The sequence below is a fragment of the Scylla paramamosain genome, chromosome 29 (assembly GCF_035594125.1).
Source record: "Scylla paramamosain isolate STU-SP2022 chromosome 29, ASM3559412v1, whole genome shotgun sequence".
NCBI lineage: Eukaryota > Metazoa > Arthropoda > Malacostraca > Decapoda > Portunidae > Scylla > Scylla paramamosain.
In genome coordinates, this window is record NC_087179.1 from 14,209,529 (window position 1) to 14,226,879 (window position 17,351).

The 17,351-nt window shown below is 41.9% G+C and overlaps 1 protein-coding gene and 1 long non-coding RNA gene across 3 annotated transcripts in view; one reads left to right on the top strand and one right to left on the bottom strand.

Moving 5' to 3' along the window:
• Nucleotides 1–1,535: 1,535 nt before the first annotated feature.
• The window catches only part of LOC135115362 (focadhesin-like), a 20,998-nt gene continuing 5,182 nt past the window's right edge, over nt 1,536–17,351 (top strand). Inside the window, exons 1-14 of one of the 2 annotated variants that reach the window (XR_010275967.1) lie at nt 1,536–1,650; nt 3,088–3,156; nt 4,039–4,101; nt 4,287–4,441; nt 4,951–5,151; nt 6,224–6,389; nt 7,916–8,050; nt 8,441–8,588; nt 9,054–9,236; nt 9,693–9,919; nt 10,478–10,618; nt 11,304–11,512; nt 11,932–12,246; nt 12,977–15,200. Coding sequence is in view for 1 of the 2 variants with exons in the window: in XM_064032054.1 (XP_063888124.1) it covers nt 3,103–3,156; nt 4,039–4,101; nt 4,287–4,441; nt 4,951–5,151; nt 6,224–6,389; nt 7,916–8,050; nt 8,441–8,588; nt 9,054–9,236; nt 9,693–9,919; nt 10,478–10,618; nt 11,304–11,512; nt 11,932–12,246; nt 12,977–14,624 (3,645 nt within the window). In the remaining variant the exon portion in view is untranslated. Of the gene's footprint in view, nt 1,674–3,087; nt 3,157–4,038; nt 4,102–4,286; nt 4,442–4,950; nt 5,152–6,223; nt 6,390–7,915; nt 8,051–8,440; nt 8,589–9,053; nt 9,237–9,692; nt 9,920–10,477; nt 10,619–11,303; nt 11,513–11,931; nt 12,247–12,976; nt 15,201–17,351 lie in introns of those variants that run through there. The other variant, XM_064032054.1, reaches the window with a different exon arrangement.
• Nucleotides 7,347–15,663, bottom strand: LOC135115366 (uncharacterized). Its single transcript, XR_010275969.1, has 3 exons — nt 15,493–15,663; nt 8,395–11,579; nt 7,347–8,094 (listed from the first exon to the last, which is right to left on the bottom strand). It is a non-coding gene; the product is annotated as an uncharacterized LOC135115366 (long non-coding RNA).

A 17,351-nucleotide genomic window follows, 5' to 3' on the forward strand; every position in this document is an offset into this window, starting at 1 on the left:
TAATCATTCTCTCTCTCTCTCTCTCTCTCTCTCTCTCTCTCTCTCTCTCTCTCTCTCTCTCTCTCTCTCTCTCTCTCTCTCTCTCTCTCTCTCTTAAAAAAAGTATATCATTGAGCTGCATTGAAATTCTGGTGGTGTGTGGCGTGGCGTGCGGCAGGAAGCGTGTAGGGCGTCGGGAGGAAGGGGAAAATATGATCAGGCGGATTGTTATGTGTGGGGCGGAGACTGGCGGGCGGCGGGCAGGGCAGGAAACATAACAAATGCCAGGAGAACTTTTTGGTGAGTGTGGATCATTGTTTTGTTCTCATTGGATTGTATGGCGTTGATCTGGTTGAGTGATTGGTTGTACAGGTAGGCACGTAACTTTTTTTTCCCTTGTTATCTATTTATTTATTTATTTGTCTCTTTATTTTTCATTAGGAGTGAGGAGTGGAAAATAAGAATATAAGAAAATGAGGGAAGGTTTTATACGTGGCAGTAGATGTGATTCATTATGATACAGTGAACAATATTATTATCCGCACTACATTCCAACACCCTCACTACACCTCCATCTGTCCGGCCTGGGGTGCAGCATCACTCAGCCCACAACCCTCCACACTGTCTTTTGACCCCTCCCCCCCCACCACTCATGTGTGTGATTTAAGTTTATGCTCGTCTGATTTCAAGTATTTAACAGGCTAATTCATCGTGCTTTTTTTTTTTGTTTATTTTATTTATTTATTTTTTTATTTATTTGTTTATTTTTATTTATTTTTATTTTATTATTATTTTTTTTTTTTTATCAAGCGTTGGATCATGTAGCCGCCGGAGATAAATACGTGTTTATGGATGCGAGTATTTAAACAAAAGCTTAATGCAGATGCAGGTATGAGTTAGATTATGTCATTTTGCTGGTTCGGATACGGATGATAGTGGATTAAGAATCGTTCAATCTTCACCACGGTCAGTGTTTTCTCTCTCTCTCTCTCTCTCTCTCTCTCTCTCTCTCTCTCTCTCTCTCTCTCTCTCTCTCTCTCTCTCTCTCTCTCTCTCTCTCTTTGTATTTGTATTTTGTATTTATTTGTGTGTGTGTGTGTGTGTGTGTATTATATATATATATATATATATATATATATATATATATATATATATATATATATATATATATATATATATATATATATATATATATATATATATATATATAATAAAATTTATTTTATTTTATTTATTTATTTTATTTTATTTTATTTTATTTTATTTTTTTGTGAGTGTGTGTGTTGGGGGGGGGGAGAGTTTATACATAAAGACAGTATCATGTGTACTTTACCGCCACAACCAAGGAAGCTATAGCAAGTTTCGAGCGTCAGCCAAGAGCAAGATCAAGAGCCGCACGTAAACAAATCTGACTGGGACTGTGTAGAGAGGCGAATGAAAGGATGATTGAGGCGGTGAAAGAGTTTCTGGAGAGAATGTGGCGTGCCAGGTGTATGAACAATTAGGATAGAGGATGCTGTTCGTTTCTCTTTTTTTTCCCCTTTCTTCAGGAGTTGCCGATCCAAAGGCCTGGCTCAGGAGTGATCCTGTGCCACCTGTACCATCAAGATCAAGATCAAGATCAGGCAGGTAGCGATCAGCTGGGCGGCACTGGCAGGCTGGCAGCTGGCGGTGAGTCGGTGAATAGCAGACGCGTGAGCCACCGGGACTGTACTCTCACTGTACTATCTTGTAGTCTCAGATACTCATAAATGAGGCAAAGGAGAGGCCTGTCAACAGTCTGTTTAAGTTAAACAGATGGAAATAAAGTGATTCTCAAATAGACTTAATGACACTCCCAAAATAAGCCGCTTTTCTTCTGTCTGTTACTGACCGTTCTGTGTTGTTATGTGATCTGATTTCACTGACATGTCTTGCAGAACCTCTAATTGAATTATTGTATTTTTATTGTTATTATTTTCTATAGTTTGTCTCGCTTTTTTACCAGACCATTTGGTAATTGTCTAGAGTCCTTACCGGGCCTTATTACTGGTCTATTCACTTCAATTCTTTTACACATACCTTCACATGCACCTAAAACATCATTTTAAAGTGGGGGACAAATGCCCCCTTCCCTCTAGTCCAGCAAAATTGGGGACATGTGGGAAGGCGGGGTTTTTGGGTGGGGGAGACATAAATCAGCGAGCGATTTTCGGCCAGGTTAGGTTAGGTTAGGTTAGGTTAGGTTAGGTTAGTTAGGTTAACCTAACCTAACCTAACCTAACCTAACCTAACCTAACTTAACCTAACCTAACCTAACCTAACCTAACCTGGCCGAAAATCGCTCGCTGATTTATGTCTCCCCCACCCAAAAACCCCGCCTTCCCACATGTCCCCAATTTTGCTGGACTAGAGGGAAGGGGGCATTTGTCCCCCACTTTAAAATGATGTTTTAGGTGCATGGGAAGGTATGTGTAAAAGAATTGAAGTGAATAGACCAGTAATAAGGCCCGGTAAGGACTCTAGACAATTACCGACCATTTTTCCAGTTTGGTATACGTTCCATTTATAGTATTTTGTCATCATCTGGCTTTATTTGTATCTTGACTTATTTTTTTTACATGCTTTTTGCCAGATTTTTTTTTTTTTTTTTTTTTTTTTTTTTTTTTTTTTTTTTTTTTTTTCCAATTTATCTTATCCTGTTGCACTGCTTTTTCAGCCTTTATATGGAACTCATGGCTGTTTTCTTACTGTCTAACCATCATGTAACAATCGCCTAACTGCTGGACACATTTTAACAGCAAATGTTTGAGGTTCTTTCCAAATTAAACCTAAAACTATATATGACCTTTCACCAGCTGATCATGCAAGCCCTGAGGTACCAAGGATGTGAACAGAACATTAAAACAAAAGGAATTTTCAGGAAGCCACCAGCCCTACACAATACACGTGCCAGTCCCCGTATAAAACATGCTGACCTGTTTTTTTACCACCTGTCCATTCATAAGCTTGTCTAATATTTTTAAGCTCTCAATCAACTCAGCACCAAAATGATATGAAGCCAGGACAGGAGAGGAGGAAGGGAAAGGATTTAAATTAGTAGGAAAGCTTTTCATTGCTTCATTTCAGGGAGAGTGAGATGCAATGGAGGACTACGAGCAGAAGATCAACTCGGGAAATGTCTTCCTTCAGAGTCAGGTGATTGTTGTGCTCTTGTGTACTTTATTGTGTATTTTCTCTTCATCTATACACCTGGCTGGCAACTCTACATTTAGTGGCCCAGACAGCAACACACACTCACACATCATTTCTCATCATTTTCTCCCTCCTGTGATTTGAACTCTTTCAGGAGAGATTTCTATTATCTGATCACTCTTTTTGGCATTGCTTTGGGAACTTGCATTTTTGTGGGCATTTTTCTTCAAATTTTTGTTACCCTTTGCTAGTGGCCCTCTTACATTAAATAAAAAAAAAGGACAAATAACACTTGTAGCCCCATCACCCCGCTACAAAAAGGGAATGTCTTGTGAACTGCTGTACTACACCCCAGGAGCTTAGGGAAAGACAAAGAAAAAGCAGACCATTATGCATTCTACAAAACACTATTGCCTTCCATGTACAAGTGCCCAGTGTTGTGGTTTAAATTGGTCAGTTATCCTTCAAAACCGAGCACATTGGAGAAGAGTGTTTTGGTGTGGCGACCCCTAAATGGGAGCAGCCAAAATAAGATCCTTCCAAACACTGATCATTATAAGTATGTGTATTAGTTTATTATGTTGATAGTAATTAAGATAACTAGACCTGAGGAAATTTTGTTTCAGATTTAACTATTATTGTCTGATGTGTTAGTTTATTTTGTTTTGATGTTGGCACTACTGGAATGACAGCAAAAAGAGCTATGTACAGTAAAAAATTCCTCGTTTACATTTGCTGCAAGATAATATATAGAGTAATGTTTGAAGTTGTTAGATGTTACCTGCGTTTGAAGTTATGAAGTCAGTGAATGTGATCAAGAGACAGAGGTGTGCAGCATTATATTCATTGAGAGTGTATCTAGTAAACCTTCACCATTGCTTCCAGGCAGTCACAAAGATCTACGACAACTTGCTGGAGAAACACAAAGATGAAACAATTCTGTATGATGTGAGTTGATGATCTTTCTTGACTTTAAAAATGCCCATGTATGATTTGAGGTCAGCTATGAACATGGTGAAAAAATTTAATTCTTCTCCATAGACTTTTAAAAAATTCAGCTGTCTTTTATTCTTACCTTTCCTGCTTTACCTCCCCCTCCTTCTCTGGCACCTCTTCTCCCTCCTATGCCACAGACAGAGGAGGTCAAGACCCTATGGAAGACAGCCAACACTGGGGGACCAACAGAGGCAGCGCTGGCCCTGGAGGCCCTGATGTCCCTTGTACGAATTAATCGGCTTCCAGCTCCTGCCACCCTCCAAAACTTCCTGGCTGACGTAACCAGTGCCAAGTAAGCTCACAAGGAATTAATAACTGGAAATCACAGAATATATATATATATATATATATATATATATATATATATATATAGTGGTCTTGTGGCTTTCTCAAGAGGAGATCATAATAACAAAAGAGTCTGTTTATCCATGTTCATGCACTTTCTGATTCTCCCATTCTCTTCTCTCTTTTTTCTTACTTACATTAGCATTCTGTCCTACCATTTCACTGGAAGCTGCCCTTTCCTCTTGCACCTAAATACACATATCAGTGAGTGCTAGAAGTAAAACACTTAAATAAGGGATGAAATGTTTAGACTAGTATAGCAGAATCTTTATTGTTGATTCTCACCTTACTATAGTAATGTTTGGCCACTGGTAAAAACATATCTTTAGAGTCTAACACAATTACATACAGAACTAGTCTTATATCTTCCCCATACAAAACTGTGGTAATCTACTCTCCATCCACACCACATGACCCTAGCAATGGTGCAGTACAGTAACACCACACTCCCACCAGGTGTCCAAGCACCTTGCTGCAGGGTGTGACAGAGGTGGTGCTGCTGCTGTCCACCATGGAGGGGAATGACAACAAGTGCCCCTTCACTGGCCCACCCACCGGCCCCACCCACCCATTCGTCACCCTCCTCACCAAGCGGGCAGACCTGGCGCCGGCCCTACTGGAGGAGGCTGCCCACCTCCTGCGACACCCTGACCAGAGGTGGGGTGTTCTTGTGTTCTTACACTGGCTTTTTATGATTTGCCTACTATATTATTGATTTAGTCTTTCATTCTTTTTTTTTTCATATTTTGTTTTAATTTATTGATTTTTTTTTTTCATTATCTCTTTTTTTTTTTCATTATCTTTTTTTTTTTTTTTCTACTGTCATTGATTGATTCTTTCATTGATTTTTTTTTCTCCATTCTTTGCTTCCAATTTTATTGATTTTTTTCACTGTCTTGCCTACTATGTCATTTATGTTCTTTTATTAGATATCTAGCTGAGTTATCTGGATGGGTAGAGAGTGCTGGTTGGTGAGTGGAGTGGCTGGTTGCTATGCTGGGATGTAACTGTTGGGTGCTTGGTGCTGTCTCCTGTCAAAGGAGGTGCAATACAGCCTTGAGCCAGGGATGTCATCCTCATTCATGACAACATAACCCAGTCCATGTAGAAACTTGGTAAAATCACCTGTCTACATGAGGGATGAGATGGTTTAATAAGGGTAGCAGACATAAAAACCTTCTCGGGCACAACCATTCAGCCCATTGCCAGATTGTATCCACTTGAACACAGTCTGGCAGATGTAACACCCTCTGCTGATGACGTCTAGCTCCAGACCCTGTCTGTAACCAGCAACCCCTGTGACAAACAAGAAAACATTCAGCAGATTTGTGGCATTCACAGCTTGGAGCTGGTTTAATTTGATATCAAGTTTCCATACTAATATAGTTTTTCCTGTTGTAATGTTTTTAATCAACTTTTACATGTAACTTTTATGACTGTGTTGTGCCACTCATTGCCTCCATATATAAGTTATCTTTCTTTCTCACTGACTTACAGTTTCACCACCACCACCATTCCATTTATGTGTAAGTTATCTTTTTCCTCTCACTCACTTACAATTTCACCACCACCTTCACTGTTATATGTAGTGCAAGTTATCTTTCTTTCTCAGTGACTTACAATCTCACCACCACCACTATTACCTGTACTTGTGAATTATCTTTCTTTCTTCCTTATTGCCACACAATCTCACCACCACCAACACCACCACCACTATTACTTCCCCCAGGGTGCGGGAGGGAAGTGCCAGTCAGCTCCGGCCACTGCTGCTTCACACATTCTGCTTGACAGAGAGCACACTGTGGATTGCCCGGCCACTGCTCAACCTCCTCACCTCAGCCCAGACCCACCACAGCCTTGTCCCGCTGCTCTGCCGAGTCGCCACACTCATCAGGGTAACATCAAGTGGTTAAAATGTAAAATATTTATGGATTTTTTTTAATTGTACATTTGCATTGTTATTGTTGTTGGATTTAGATTATTGTTATTGGGAAGGTTGTGTTATTGGTTTAAAGTGTGTATTGTTGTTATTGTGTATCATTGTTATCAAGTTTGGATTATTGTGGTTGGCAAGTTTGTGTCATTATAGCTGTCAGTTTCTTGTATCATTGTCGGTAATGATCTGTTCTTCTTCTTGTCAGCAAAGTGGTATAAGGAAAGTAAGGTTTTATTTCTTTATTTTTTATCTGTTTATATAATTTATTTATATTTTATTTATTTATTTATGTATTTATTTTATTTTATTTTTTTCTTATTTTATTTTATTTATTTATTTATTCATTTATTTATTTATATTTTTTTCTTAGCCTGTACACTTCTTTGATTCTTGGTTATGGGAAATCGTATATTAATTTTTCTTGTTTTTTTTTTTTTTTTTTTTTTTTTATTATTTTAATTATTTATTTATTTATGTTTATTTATTTTATTTTATTTTTTTTTTATGTTAAACATAATAATTTATCTGTAGTATTTTTCATGTTTTTCACTCCTCTGTGACACCCTGATGGTATGTCCATGTTTTGTTTCTCTGTCATTGATTACAGTTTGATTGTATTCATTTAAATATGTGTTTTTTCAAGTCTTTCATCATCCATTCATCTCCTTTATGATGCCTAGACAATATGGTTTCTATATATATATATATATATATATATATATATATATATATATATATATATATATATATATATATATATATATATATATATATATATATATCCTTCATAATATACCAGACCAACTTTTTTTTTATGGTATTATCTATATATGTATTTGTTTCTTTTCCTCTATCATGAATAATTTGTGCTTCTTTAAGTGTGCGTGTGTGTGTGTGTGTGTGTGTGTGTGTGTGTGTGTGTGTGTGTGTGTGTGTGTGTGTGTGTGTGTGTGTGTGTGTGTGTGTGTGTGTGTGTGTGTGTATGTGTGTGTATTTTGTTTTCCACTCACTCTTCTCTCTGATCTTATGGTTGCTTCCCTCTGTGTGTGTGTGTGTGTGTGTGTGTGTGTGTGTGTGTGTGTGTGTCATTCACCTACGGTCGTCTGCTGGTCACCCAGCCAGCCATTACCCTATGGAAAGAGCTCAGAGCTCATAGTGACCAATCTTTGGATAGGACTGAGACCGCTCACACACCACACACCAGGACAGTGAGGTCACAACCCCTCGGGTTACATCCTGCACCTACTTGCTGCTAGGTGAACAGGGGCTACAGATTAAGAGGCTTGCCCATTTGCCTCACCACACCTGGATTAAAACCTGGGCCTTCTTGGTTGTGAGCCGAGTGTGCTTACCACTACACTACACAGTGTGTGTGTGTGTGTGTGTGTTTGTGTTTTGTTTTCTCTTCTCTCTCTATGGGTCTTGTTTACCACTCACTCTTCTCTTTGTGGGCCATTCACCCTCTCTGATCGGTGCCTCCTTCAGGACACAAGCAGGGAGCATGTGGAACGCAAGGTGATGGTGCTGACATCCCTGGCAGAGCTGGCCATGAGGGAGAACCTGACACGCCTGCAGTCTGCCGTGCTCCCCTGCCTCCTCATGGCTTTCCCTCTTGCCCTGGTGAGCCTCGGGACACTGATTTGTTTGCACTGTTTGTCTGAAATCTGATACCAAGAACCTTGCTTTAGTGTGTGCAAGAGAAGGTGCTTTATTTATCCCTGTTCTTTCACATATTCCAGGACTTTTGTTTTCATTGATGGCCATGCTTTTGTGCCTATTAGTTATATCTGTCATGGTCACATATACTCCATGATTGCTTCTCCTGTATTGCATAATTTGTAGAAATAGAGGAGTAAGATAATGTGGAAAAGGAGGTTTAGAAATATTGATGATGAAATTAAGGTGAAAAAAAGTTATTAATCATTTTCACTACTTCACACATAGTCATCCATGAAATAATTCACCTCATCCTTTCCTCTTCCCTCTCTTTTTCTCCTTGTCACCTGCAAGAAACACGGCTTGGGCACTAGGACATTGGAGAGGGATGTGAGGCTGCTGGGGTCCCGGCTTGGGCGCGGCTGTGACGTCACGGTCTGTGCGCTGGCTGAGGTGCTGCCCTCCACCTCAGGCCGCCTTCAGATCAGCCTCCTGCAGCTTGGTATTCATTCATGACTTTTGTTGTAATTTATTGTACAGATGAGTGGTAGTTTGTGAAAGAATTGTGTTCCTTGATTAACTCATTTTTTGCTATGATTGTCTCCAACACTAAGGTCACTTTAATAAATCATTTAGATGGACATCCAGAAGAAGGAATATGAATAACAATTTCATCTTTGCCAGGCAACAGAAGCAATTCTATAGCAACAGAAAGAAGCAAGTCACTTAACCCTTTCACCATGACATGTAGCACCTCACAGTAGTAAAAGCAATGAAATCTTAATAAATATCAACAAGAAAGAAAAAAAAGAGGAACTAAAATAATAGATTAGCAATTTTTACCCAGTAGGAAGAAAGTAGCAAGAAAAAGACCTCAGAATAGTAAGTAATTAAGGAAAAACCATAACAAATCACAGGGAAAGTTTTAACCCATGGGTGTGGTTGTACAATATTCTATGTCCTGCAGGTGCCACGCTTCTGTCACACAAGGACGGGAACCCACTCATTGGCGCCCGGCTGCTGCCCTCACTGCTGCAGGTGCTGTCCGCCCCCTGTACTGCTGTGCCAGGCCTCACCACGGCTGCAGCGGCACTCATCTCCCTCGTGCAAGCCACCCCAGCACAAGCCTCGGCCAACACACAGCTTGCGGGTGAGTCCACATGTCAAGGCTCACTGGGAATGGATGGCTGTTGTGGCCTGACTTTCAACTTTTTTTTTAGATTAATGTTTAACCTGTTTTAGATGTGTGTAGTTGGGCATATCTCCTTTAGTGATGTATGTATATATTATGTAAATCTACAACTTGGTGGTCAGTAAACATCTAACTACCTATCTTATCTATATATGTGTAAGATTAATCATTGTTTGTTATCTTGTTTTTCAGTAAGTCTCGATTCTTTATTTTCCTTTGAGACTCCCTGAAAGAGTATTGGTGTAGGTTTTGTTGGTAATAAACCTTAATGAAATAAATTGAGATTATGAGTGCCAGTATTTGTGGTCTTTGTACATTTTACAGCTGAGTTATCCCACCTTTAGATCAGTGTGTCAGTGTCTCCATGGTGATGTAAATAGGGACACCACCTGAAGATTGTACTTGGTGTTTCAGGCAATGAGCACTGGGAGATGCTGTGCTGCATACACCCAAGTCTGGTCTCCTTCCTGCCCGCCTTGGAGTTCTCGGACCGCCTGGTGAAGGACCCCCAGCTTGCTTCAGACTGGCTCACCAAACTGGCCTCCTCAGTCAACCAGATCTCCAGCTTTTACTACACCATTGTGACATCTGTGTTCCTCTACCAGGGCTCCACACCACAGTCTGTCCAGCAGGCCACCAAGGTGAGGGGTTTGCATGAGAGACAGCCAGCCAGCCAGCCAGACAGACAGACAGACAGACAGACAGACAGACAGACAGACAGACAGACAGACAGACAGACAGACAGACAGACAGAGAGAGAGAGAGAGAGAGAGAGAGAGAGAGAGAGAGAGAGAGAGAGAGAGAGAGAGAGAGAGACTAAAAGAAAAATATAAAGTAAAGGAAGATACAAGCGAGTCATATTCCTTAAAAAAATATTAATAAATTGTAAGTTCCTAAATGAGGATCAACTATATATTATTATTATTATTATTTATTTATTTATTTATTTTTTTTTTTTCAAAGCTTTTTAAGTATCATTTTTCATAAATCAGGATTAAGGATTTTTCTTCACATAACTTTCACTACCACCACCACCACCACTACTACTACTACAAATACTGTCATTCTTTTTTTTTTTTTTTTACGACTACTGCTACTATTACTTGTATTTTTGAAACAACTACTACAACTAATACAAAAAAAGACAAATGAAATATTCTTCAATCAAATCTCATCCTACAACTGCATCTCCCTCTTAGGTGTTGGAGAAGGAGGTGATGAAGCAGAAGTGCCTGGGCTTGGAGGTGTTCCCAATGGTGCTGTACCGCCTGGGCCGTGAGCCTGACCCCACCACCCGCCTCACCATCCTGTACACCCTCCCCTCCCTGGCTGTCAACAAGGTGAGGGTCTGTGCTGCTCCTGGAGTGTAGTGTGCAAAGTAAGGTGGGGAGAAAATCTTATTCTTTTCCTTGTTTATAATCTTTAATGTGTTTTTCCATGTGATTGGATGATAAAACTTAATTCTCCATTTTTTCCCTTTCCAATTTTTTCCAGTCCATGTAGCATTTTTCTTTGTAGGACACCATACAGAAAAGAGAATTCCTAGCCTCCTTGTTCCATCCCTCTTAGTCACCTCTTTCAACATGCAAGGAATACAATAGCAGTATTCATAGTCCCAGCCATGGAACTGTCGCTTTCCACCAGGGACTGAGTGTGAATGATGTTTGTGTATGAGTGTGTGGTGCTTTGTCTGGGTCACCCCGTGGAGAATTGCTGGCCTGGTATATGGACAGATAAAGTTCAGTCTCTGTATTCGTTTAACCCTTTCACTGCCACATGCAACAATTTACAACATTAAAAAAAACTATGAAACGTTTATAAGCTTCAATAAGAAAAAATAGGATTAAAACAGGTATTACAATTCTTAGCCAATATAATGTTCAGGTGTCACTGTAGAACAAGAAGAAAGATCTCAGAGTGGTCAGCAATTAAGGAAGAAGGTCCCAAACAGCAGTGAAAAGGTTATATCTATCACCTCTTTCTTGCACATAATGTCTATACTGATTTCCTCTCACCCCAAACCAGCTGTGTGTGGGGCAGGTGCTGAAGACCCTGCTGGCACTGTGGTCCTCCAGCAGCCTCCGCCCCCTGGTGCTGCGTCTGGTGCATGACCTGTGGAGGGTGGAGCCGCGTACCTACTCCTACCTCTCCCGCCTCCTCCAAGACAAGTCCATCGACACCACTGAGCTGCAGATCGCCCGTGCATTTGTTGTGACCAGTGTGTGCAAGGCTAAGTGAGTCCTGCTTATCCTTCTTTCTCTTTTTTCTTTCTTGAAGTGTGTGAGTTTTTTGCTGGTTATGCTGAAATGTAAATGTTTATTCCTATTATTATTTCATTGTTTTTAATTGTTTAGTATTTCTTTTCTTCTGGATTCTTTTCCCATATTTGAAGCTGTATTTTCAAATCCCTGCTCAAACTTTAGTATATATATATATATATATATATATATATATATATATATATATATATATATATATATATATATATATATATATATATATATATATATATATATATATATATATATATATATATATATATATATTGTAATTAGAATGTGGAAGACAGAGTGGAGAAAACATTTTGTCCAGGTGCTGCCACTTTCCCTCACCACACTGAGCCATTCATAACATGTTACCATCACCCCCCCAGACCAAACCAGCACGGGGAGGAGCTGCTTCCAATGCTGTCTGGGTTCCTGAATGAGTGCCAGGGAGAGCAGGGCACGGCACAGACCCTCATCGCCCTGGACGGCATCCACCACCTGTGTGCCAGCCAGGTGATTGACCTCCGCACCACCTGGCGAGTCATTGCCCCCAAGCTAGTGCGGGACAAGCGGCCGGGTATCACAGAGAAGCTGTGTGCCCTGCTTGCCCTCATCCCAGCCCTCAAAGTGGAGAGTGCAGAATATCAGAAGTTTACATCAGACTGCATCACCATCCTCTGGAACTGGGTGGCCTCTCATAGGTATATTTCTGGTGTTTCTTGCTGCTGCCCTATGTATGTTCTGTGATAGTGATGGTATTGATAGTAGTAGTAGTAGTAGTAGTAGTAGTAGTAGTAGTAGTAATAGTAGTAGTAGCCTAGTATTGGAAGTTTACATCAGACTGCATCACCATCACAGGTCTGTTTCTGATGTTTGTTGCTGCCACCCTAATATGACATGTGATGGTAATAGTAGTAATAGTATTAGACCCATTTTTTTTAGACCAGGCTTTATTTTCTACCTTTCTGTATCCTCAGTGCCTCATTTTCCCCTCAAGGGTTTGTCCAAGGCTTGGTCGTGGTGGAAATGTGTCCATCTTTTCTTGTCCCAGTATTCCCTCTCTGTGTTGTGTTTGTATTTGTCCATTTTCTGTATCCATATCATCTGTTGCATCTCTTGTATGAAAATATGTTAAGCAATATGATGAAATTGATCTTGTCAGAGTAAAGCAGTGTTTTACCAATGAGTAGATTGTGTTAGTGAGTTAAGAAAGGTATATCTGCAATTGAGGAAATATAGGCAGTGAAATAACAAGACCACAGACAGCACACTTGACTAATCCCACATTCTTGTATTACTTTCCAGCACTCAGATGAATAATGGTGTGGATGTCATATGTTGATGCTATTAGACTGTCCAGAGTTGTTTTTCCAAATGTTTGGAGTATAGTTGTACAGTATGTAGTTACTGTTGCTGTCCCTCTCTTGCCAGGACACTGTCAGTGGTGAAGGCTGCTTATGAAGCCCTGGAGAAGTTCCCTTACGACAGCTACACCCTCAAGATGCTGCCCCAGTATGCTCGGGAGGGACACCAGCTGCCAGCCAGCAAGGCAGCCACACCCTTTGAGGCGGCACGGAAGCCTGAGGATGTGTTGGACTATGTTCCTGGTCTTGGCTGGATCAAACTGATAACAGGCTGTCCAGAATCTCACCTTGAATTTGTGGAGAGTTTCACCAAGAGTCTGGTGGCTCGGGAGGTTGCTGCCCTGCCCAAGGGGATTTACCTCACTGCTGTCCAGGAGGCCAAGCGCAAGGGTGTCAAGTCTGCCAGCGGCCAGCCTGAGCCTCCGTCGTACAGCTTTTTCAAAGATCACTCCACACTGAAGGCTTTGGTAAGCTTTCTCATTGACTGTCCTCTCCTGATGGAGAGATGTGATGACCCCAGGAGGAAGGAAAGACTCCTGAGGAGCTGTGTGATCATCATGGAGGCGCTGGGCCAGTCTCTGCCTCGGCCCTACCCAGTTGTCAATTGGAGCTTTTTGGAGAAGGTGCTGAGCTCAGCCCATGCATTAGCAAACTATGAGTGGACAAAGCGTATTCGTCACAGCATATTTCAGATCACCAGTCGACAGTGCAACAAGTCCGGGTCGGCCAGCACCATCATCAGCCAGTGGCTCATGCCTGGCTCGGGCAGTGGCCTCACCAAGGAGGATGAGCTGGTGTTGTTTAGCCTGCTGGAGCACATAGGGCGTGGCCTTCCCCCTACTGTTCTGCAGCCTTTCTTGGCAAATGTGTTCAAGCAGCACCAGGGTGATGCAGCCCACATGAAGGTTCTGCTGCAGGCGCTGCGGCCCAATCTCACTGCTGACTTCATTTTTGACACAAACAGGAATGTGCTGAGCAATACAGTGGAGGGCCTCAATGAGCACATGGACCCCACAGACGAGAACCTGTACTCCGCCTACAAGGCTTGTGTGGCTGACCTGCCCCAGAAGCACATTGAGCGCCTCACCTCACCCTCACTGTGGTGGGAGGTGACAGACGAGAGGCTGTACCGTGCCGCCGTGCTGCGCTGCCATGTGGCTGAGCGGGATGCCGAGGAGCTGGCACTGCCTTGGCTCAACGATCTAGTGGACTCAGCTGCCACCCTGCCTGGCGACCGCTCCCACCTGCTTCGGGTCATGTCCACCACGCTGGTGACGCGCTGTCAGGTTGTGGAGGCCACCACCTGGTTCCTGCAGCTGCTGGGCCGCCTGCAGGAGCACATGAAGAAGCGACGTGGAGATGATCTAGTGGCAGCCCATGAACAGAGACAGCTGGTGACCTTCTACCTGGACCTGCTGGTGATGAGCCTGGTTGTGTGGTCAGGCCTTTGGGCCACTAACAGCATGGAGGTGCTGGCTGACAGCCCTCCACTCAGGGACCGCCTGCTCCTGCCCTCCTTGGTGACCCTCTCTGGCCAGCCAGAGTGGAAGAAGACCCTTACCCAGCTGCTGAGTTGGCTGGTGTCCTGTTACTCCCTGCTCTCCCAGCACTCCACCATCTACTACCACCTGTCCTCCCCCATCCTGCTGCTGGCCACCCTCAACCCCACCCTCACACAGACTATGTGGAACAAAATCATTGCTATCCTTGTCTAAGCCTGGTCTTTATTGACATGAGTCCTGTGGTTATTGAAGGTCATTGCAGTGCCTTGCTTAATGATAAGTCAGTCATTACTGGATTTGCTTTACTAATACTCCATTATTAAATCCAACTTTTCACATGGAGTAATCACTCTTTTCCACTATTGTTATAACTGCTTGATTGATTCATTGTACATGCTTACTGTGAAAACCACACACATCACCATGGTGTGACTTGCTCAGAAGTGTCTCCAGTACCATCACCTATTGTTACTAAAGCCAGGAAGATCACAGCTACACAGGACTCACCAGAAAGCAGATCAGCAGGGCAACCATGATGCAACCAAACAGAATAACCTTTTGTCTGATATCAGCACCCTCTAATACTCCTCCCCTGGCCTTCTTTCCACGCCCAGACCCTCGCATCCCACCCAGAGAGCTTCCACGGTGCGGTCATTCCCCAGCACTCTGTCTCTGGATGTGGCCAGTGATTATCTGCTGTGATTTAGACTCCAAGTAATCTGGTCTCTGTGGCCAAGGATGGGATGTCCTTTCTAGACTAAGGCATTACCTGGCCAAAATGGTCTTCAGGTAATCTGTAAGCCTCTCATCATGTTTTATTGTTGTATTATTGCAGAACTGCACAAAAAAAAATGACAATAAGTTAATATACTGATAACTATGCCATTCTTGTTTTTCATCATTTGAATTATATACGCGAGATACAGGTTTGCTTTTTTTTTTTTTTCTTTTTATGTCTAAGTTGGTATCTCTCTCTCTCTCTCTCTCTCTCTCTCTCTCTCTCTCTCTCTCTCTCTCTCTCTCTCTCTCTCTCTCTCTCTCTCTCTCTCTCTCTCTCTCTCTCTCATTACTTATTCATCACCATTATCTTCATGCAGTGAGTCAGTCGCCGCCATCACCGACAGTCCCGCCTTGGTGACGTGGATCGCTACACCATTCTGACGTTAACAATAAGACAAACAAAACACGCAATATCAGTGTCTTCCGTTTTCATAACTTCCATTCTGAATACAAACACTGAAACGTATTAAAATTATTCTGATTTGGTATTAGAGTTATCAGATTTCAGAGATTGGTCATTTTAAGAGTTAAGTACGTGTCAGTGTGTTCTTTGTTAAGTCATGACCAAGGGCAGGTTACTGATAAGAACACTAGAGTGGGCGGATGGTATATGATAAGAACATGATAAAAGGAAGGAAAGAAAATAGAGTGGCATAGAATAATTTTTGTTTACTTGATGCTATTAGATTCTTTGGGAAGGTAGAGTTATCCTTGTAGGGTGTCCTTTCAGCCATCACCAAATTCACATCACTGATAAGTGACGAGGTGGGCAGGATCAGATATGTTACATGAGTGAAGGAGGCAAATACACCTTAATAGACGATGACATTTATATTATATGGGTGCTCTGAACTGTTGAGAAGGTGAGAATATTGTTATTCGTGTCAATGTGAAGCCGTGGAGGACTGCCAGCTAAGAGTAAAGGAGAGTCGAAAGCGAGAGGACTCGAGGGGTAGCGGTAGCAAGGCTTAGCTATTTACAGAGAACACCGCTGCCAGACACACTGACAATCTCACGTAAACAAGCGTCACAAAACACGAAATAGATAAGCACACACCACGGATCACCTCAAACTAAACGCCACACTGCATTTAAGACCCTCATGCAACATTAAGAGGAAACATTGTCAGGGAAATAATCGTTATGTAATGCAATGAGACGCATACTGTCTAGGGGTGAGAGAGAGCGGGAGAGACTCCGCCCAATTTCTCGTACCGGAACCACCACAGTGCTGCAGTAGTCTTGGCTAACAGGACGTGTGTGAACTACCACGGTACATCCTACTCTTTTTAACCACAACATCTATACAGACACCGCAGGACAGCAGCACAGGATTGCAGAACGCAGCTGTGAGAGTGTGGTGAAGGGAGAGCAGAAGGGCGTGAGAGAGAAGGCATCTCTTTTTAGTGTCTTTTTACAGTACTCGACCATAGGGGCAATATCTTGTGGTACTCAAGGTCAGAATGGCTTTGATATATATTATAATCTTTACGGCGCTGCGGCATAAGTCATAACGCTCTGGTGAATGCATGCGAGGCTCACATTGATCTTCACACTTACGCTGTTGTTTCAGTCCCATACGTTGTTTCCCTCCCCCCTCCCCCTCCGTGTGTACGTTCTGTGTTATCGTGTCATCATCTGTGATCTGATAAGCTAGTGGGGTAGTTTACATGAATTAGGATGTGTGTACAGGCTGTCTTTTTTTTTTTTTTTTTTTTTTTTTTAAGACGCTGAGGTTTTTTTTTAATGTTCATGCACGCAGTTAGTTATCTTGCTCAATTTTTATCAGCAATTTACCCTAAAAGTTAATGAATGCAATATACGGAGTTAGGTGGATATGAAGGTCTGTGGTATATCTCTTTTCAACGGTGTACAAATTTATTTTTCTGGATCTCCTCGTGGTAAAGTCAATGATTTTATCAAACGTGCGCTCTTAATTTCGCTTATCAGATATACTGTATAGGCGTGTCGGTGAATATATATTGAGGTTAACAATGGTACTTGTCTAGCACTTAGGCATGTTTGTGATTGCATATTGGGTCAAGACATTAGAAACATTATGACGTTTTATCTGACAATCACTCCCCACACATCCCACCTCCTTGTCTGAGCGATAGAATAATTCATTTCTTGTGCTAACTCATCTCAATCTCAAAGTGG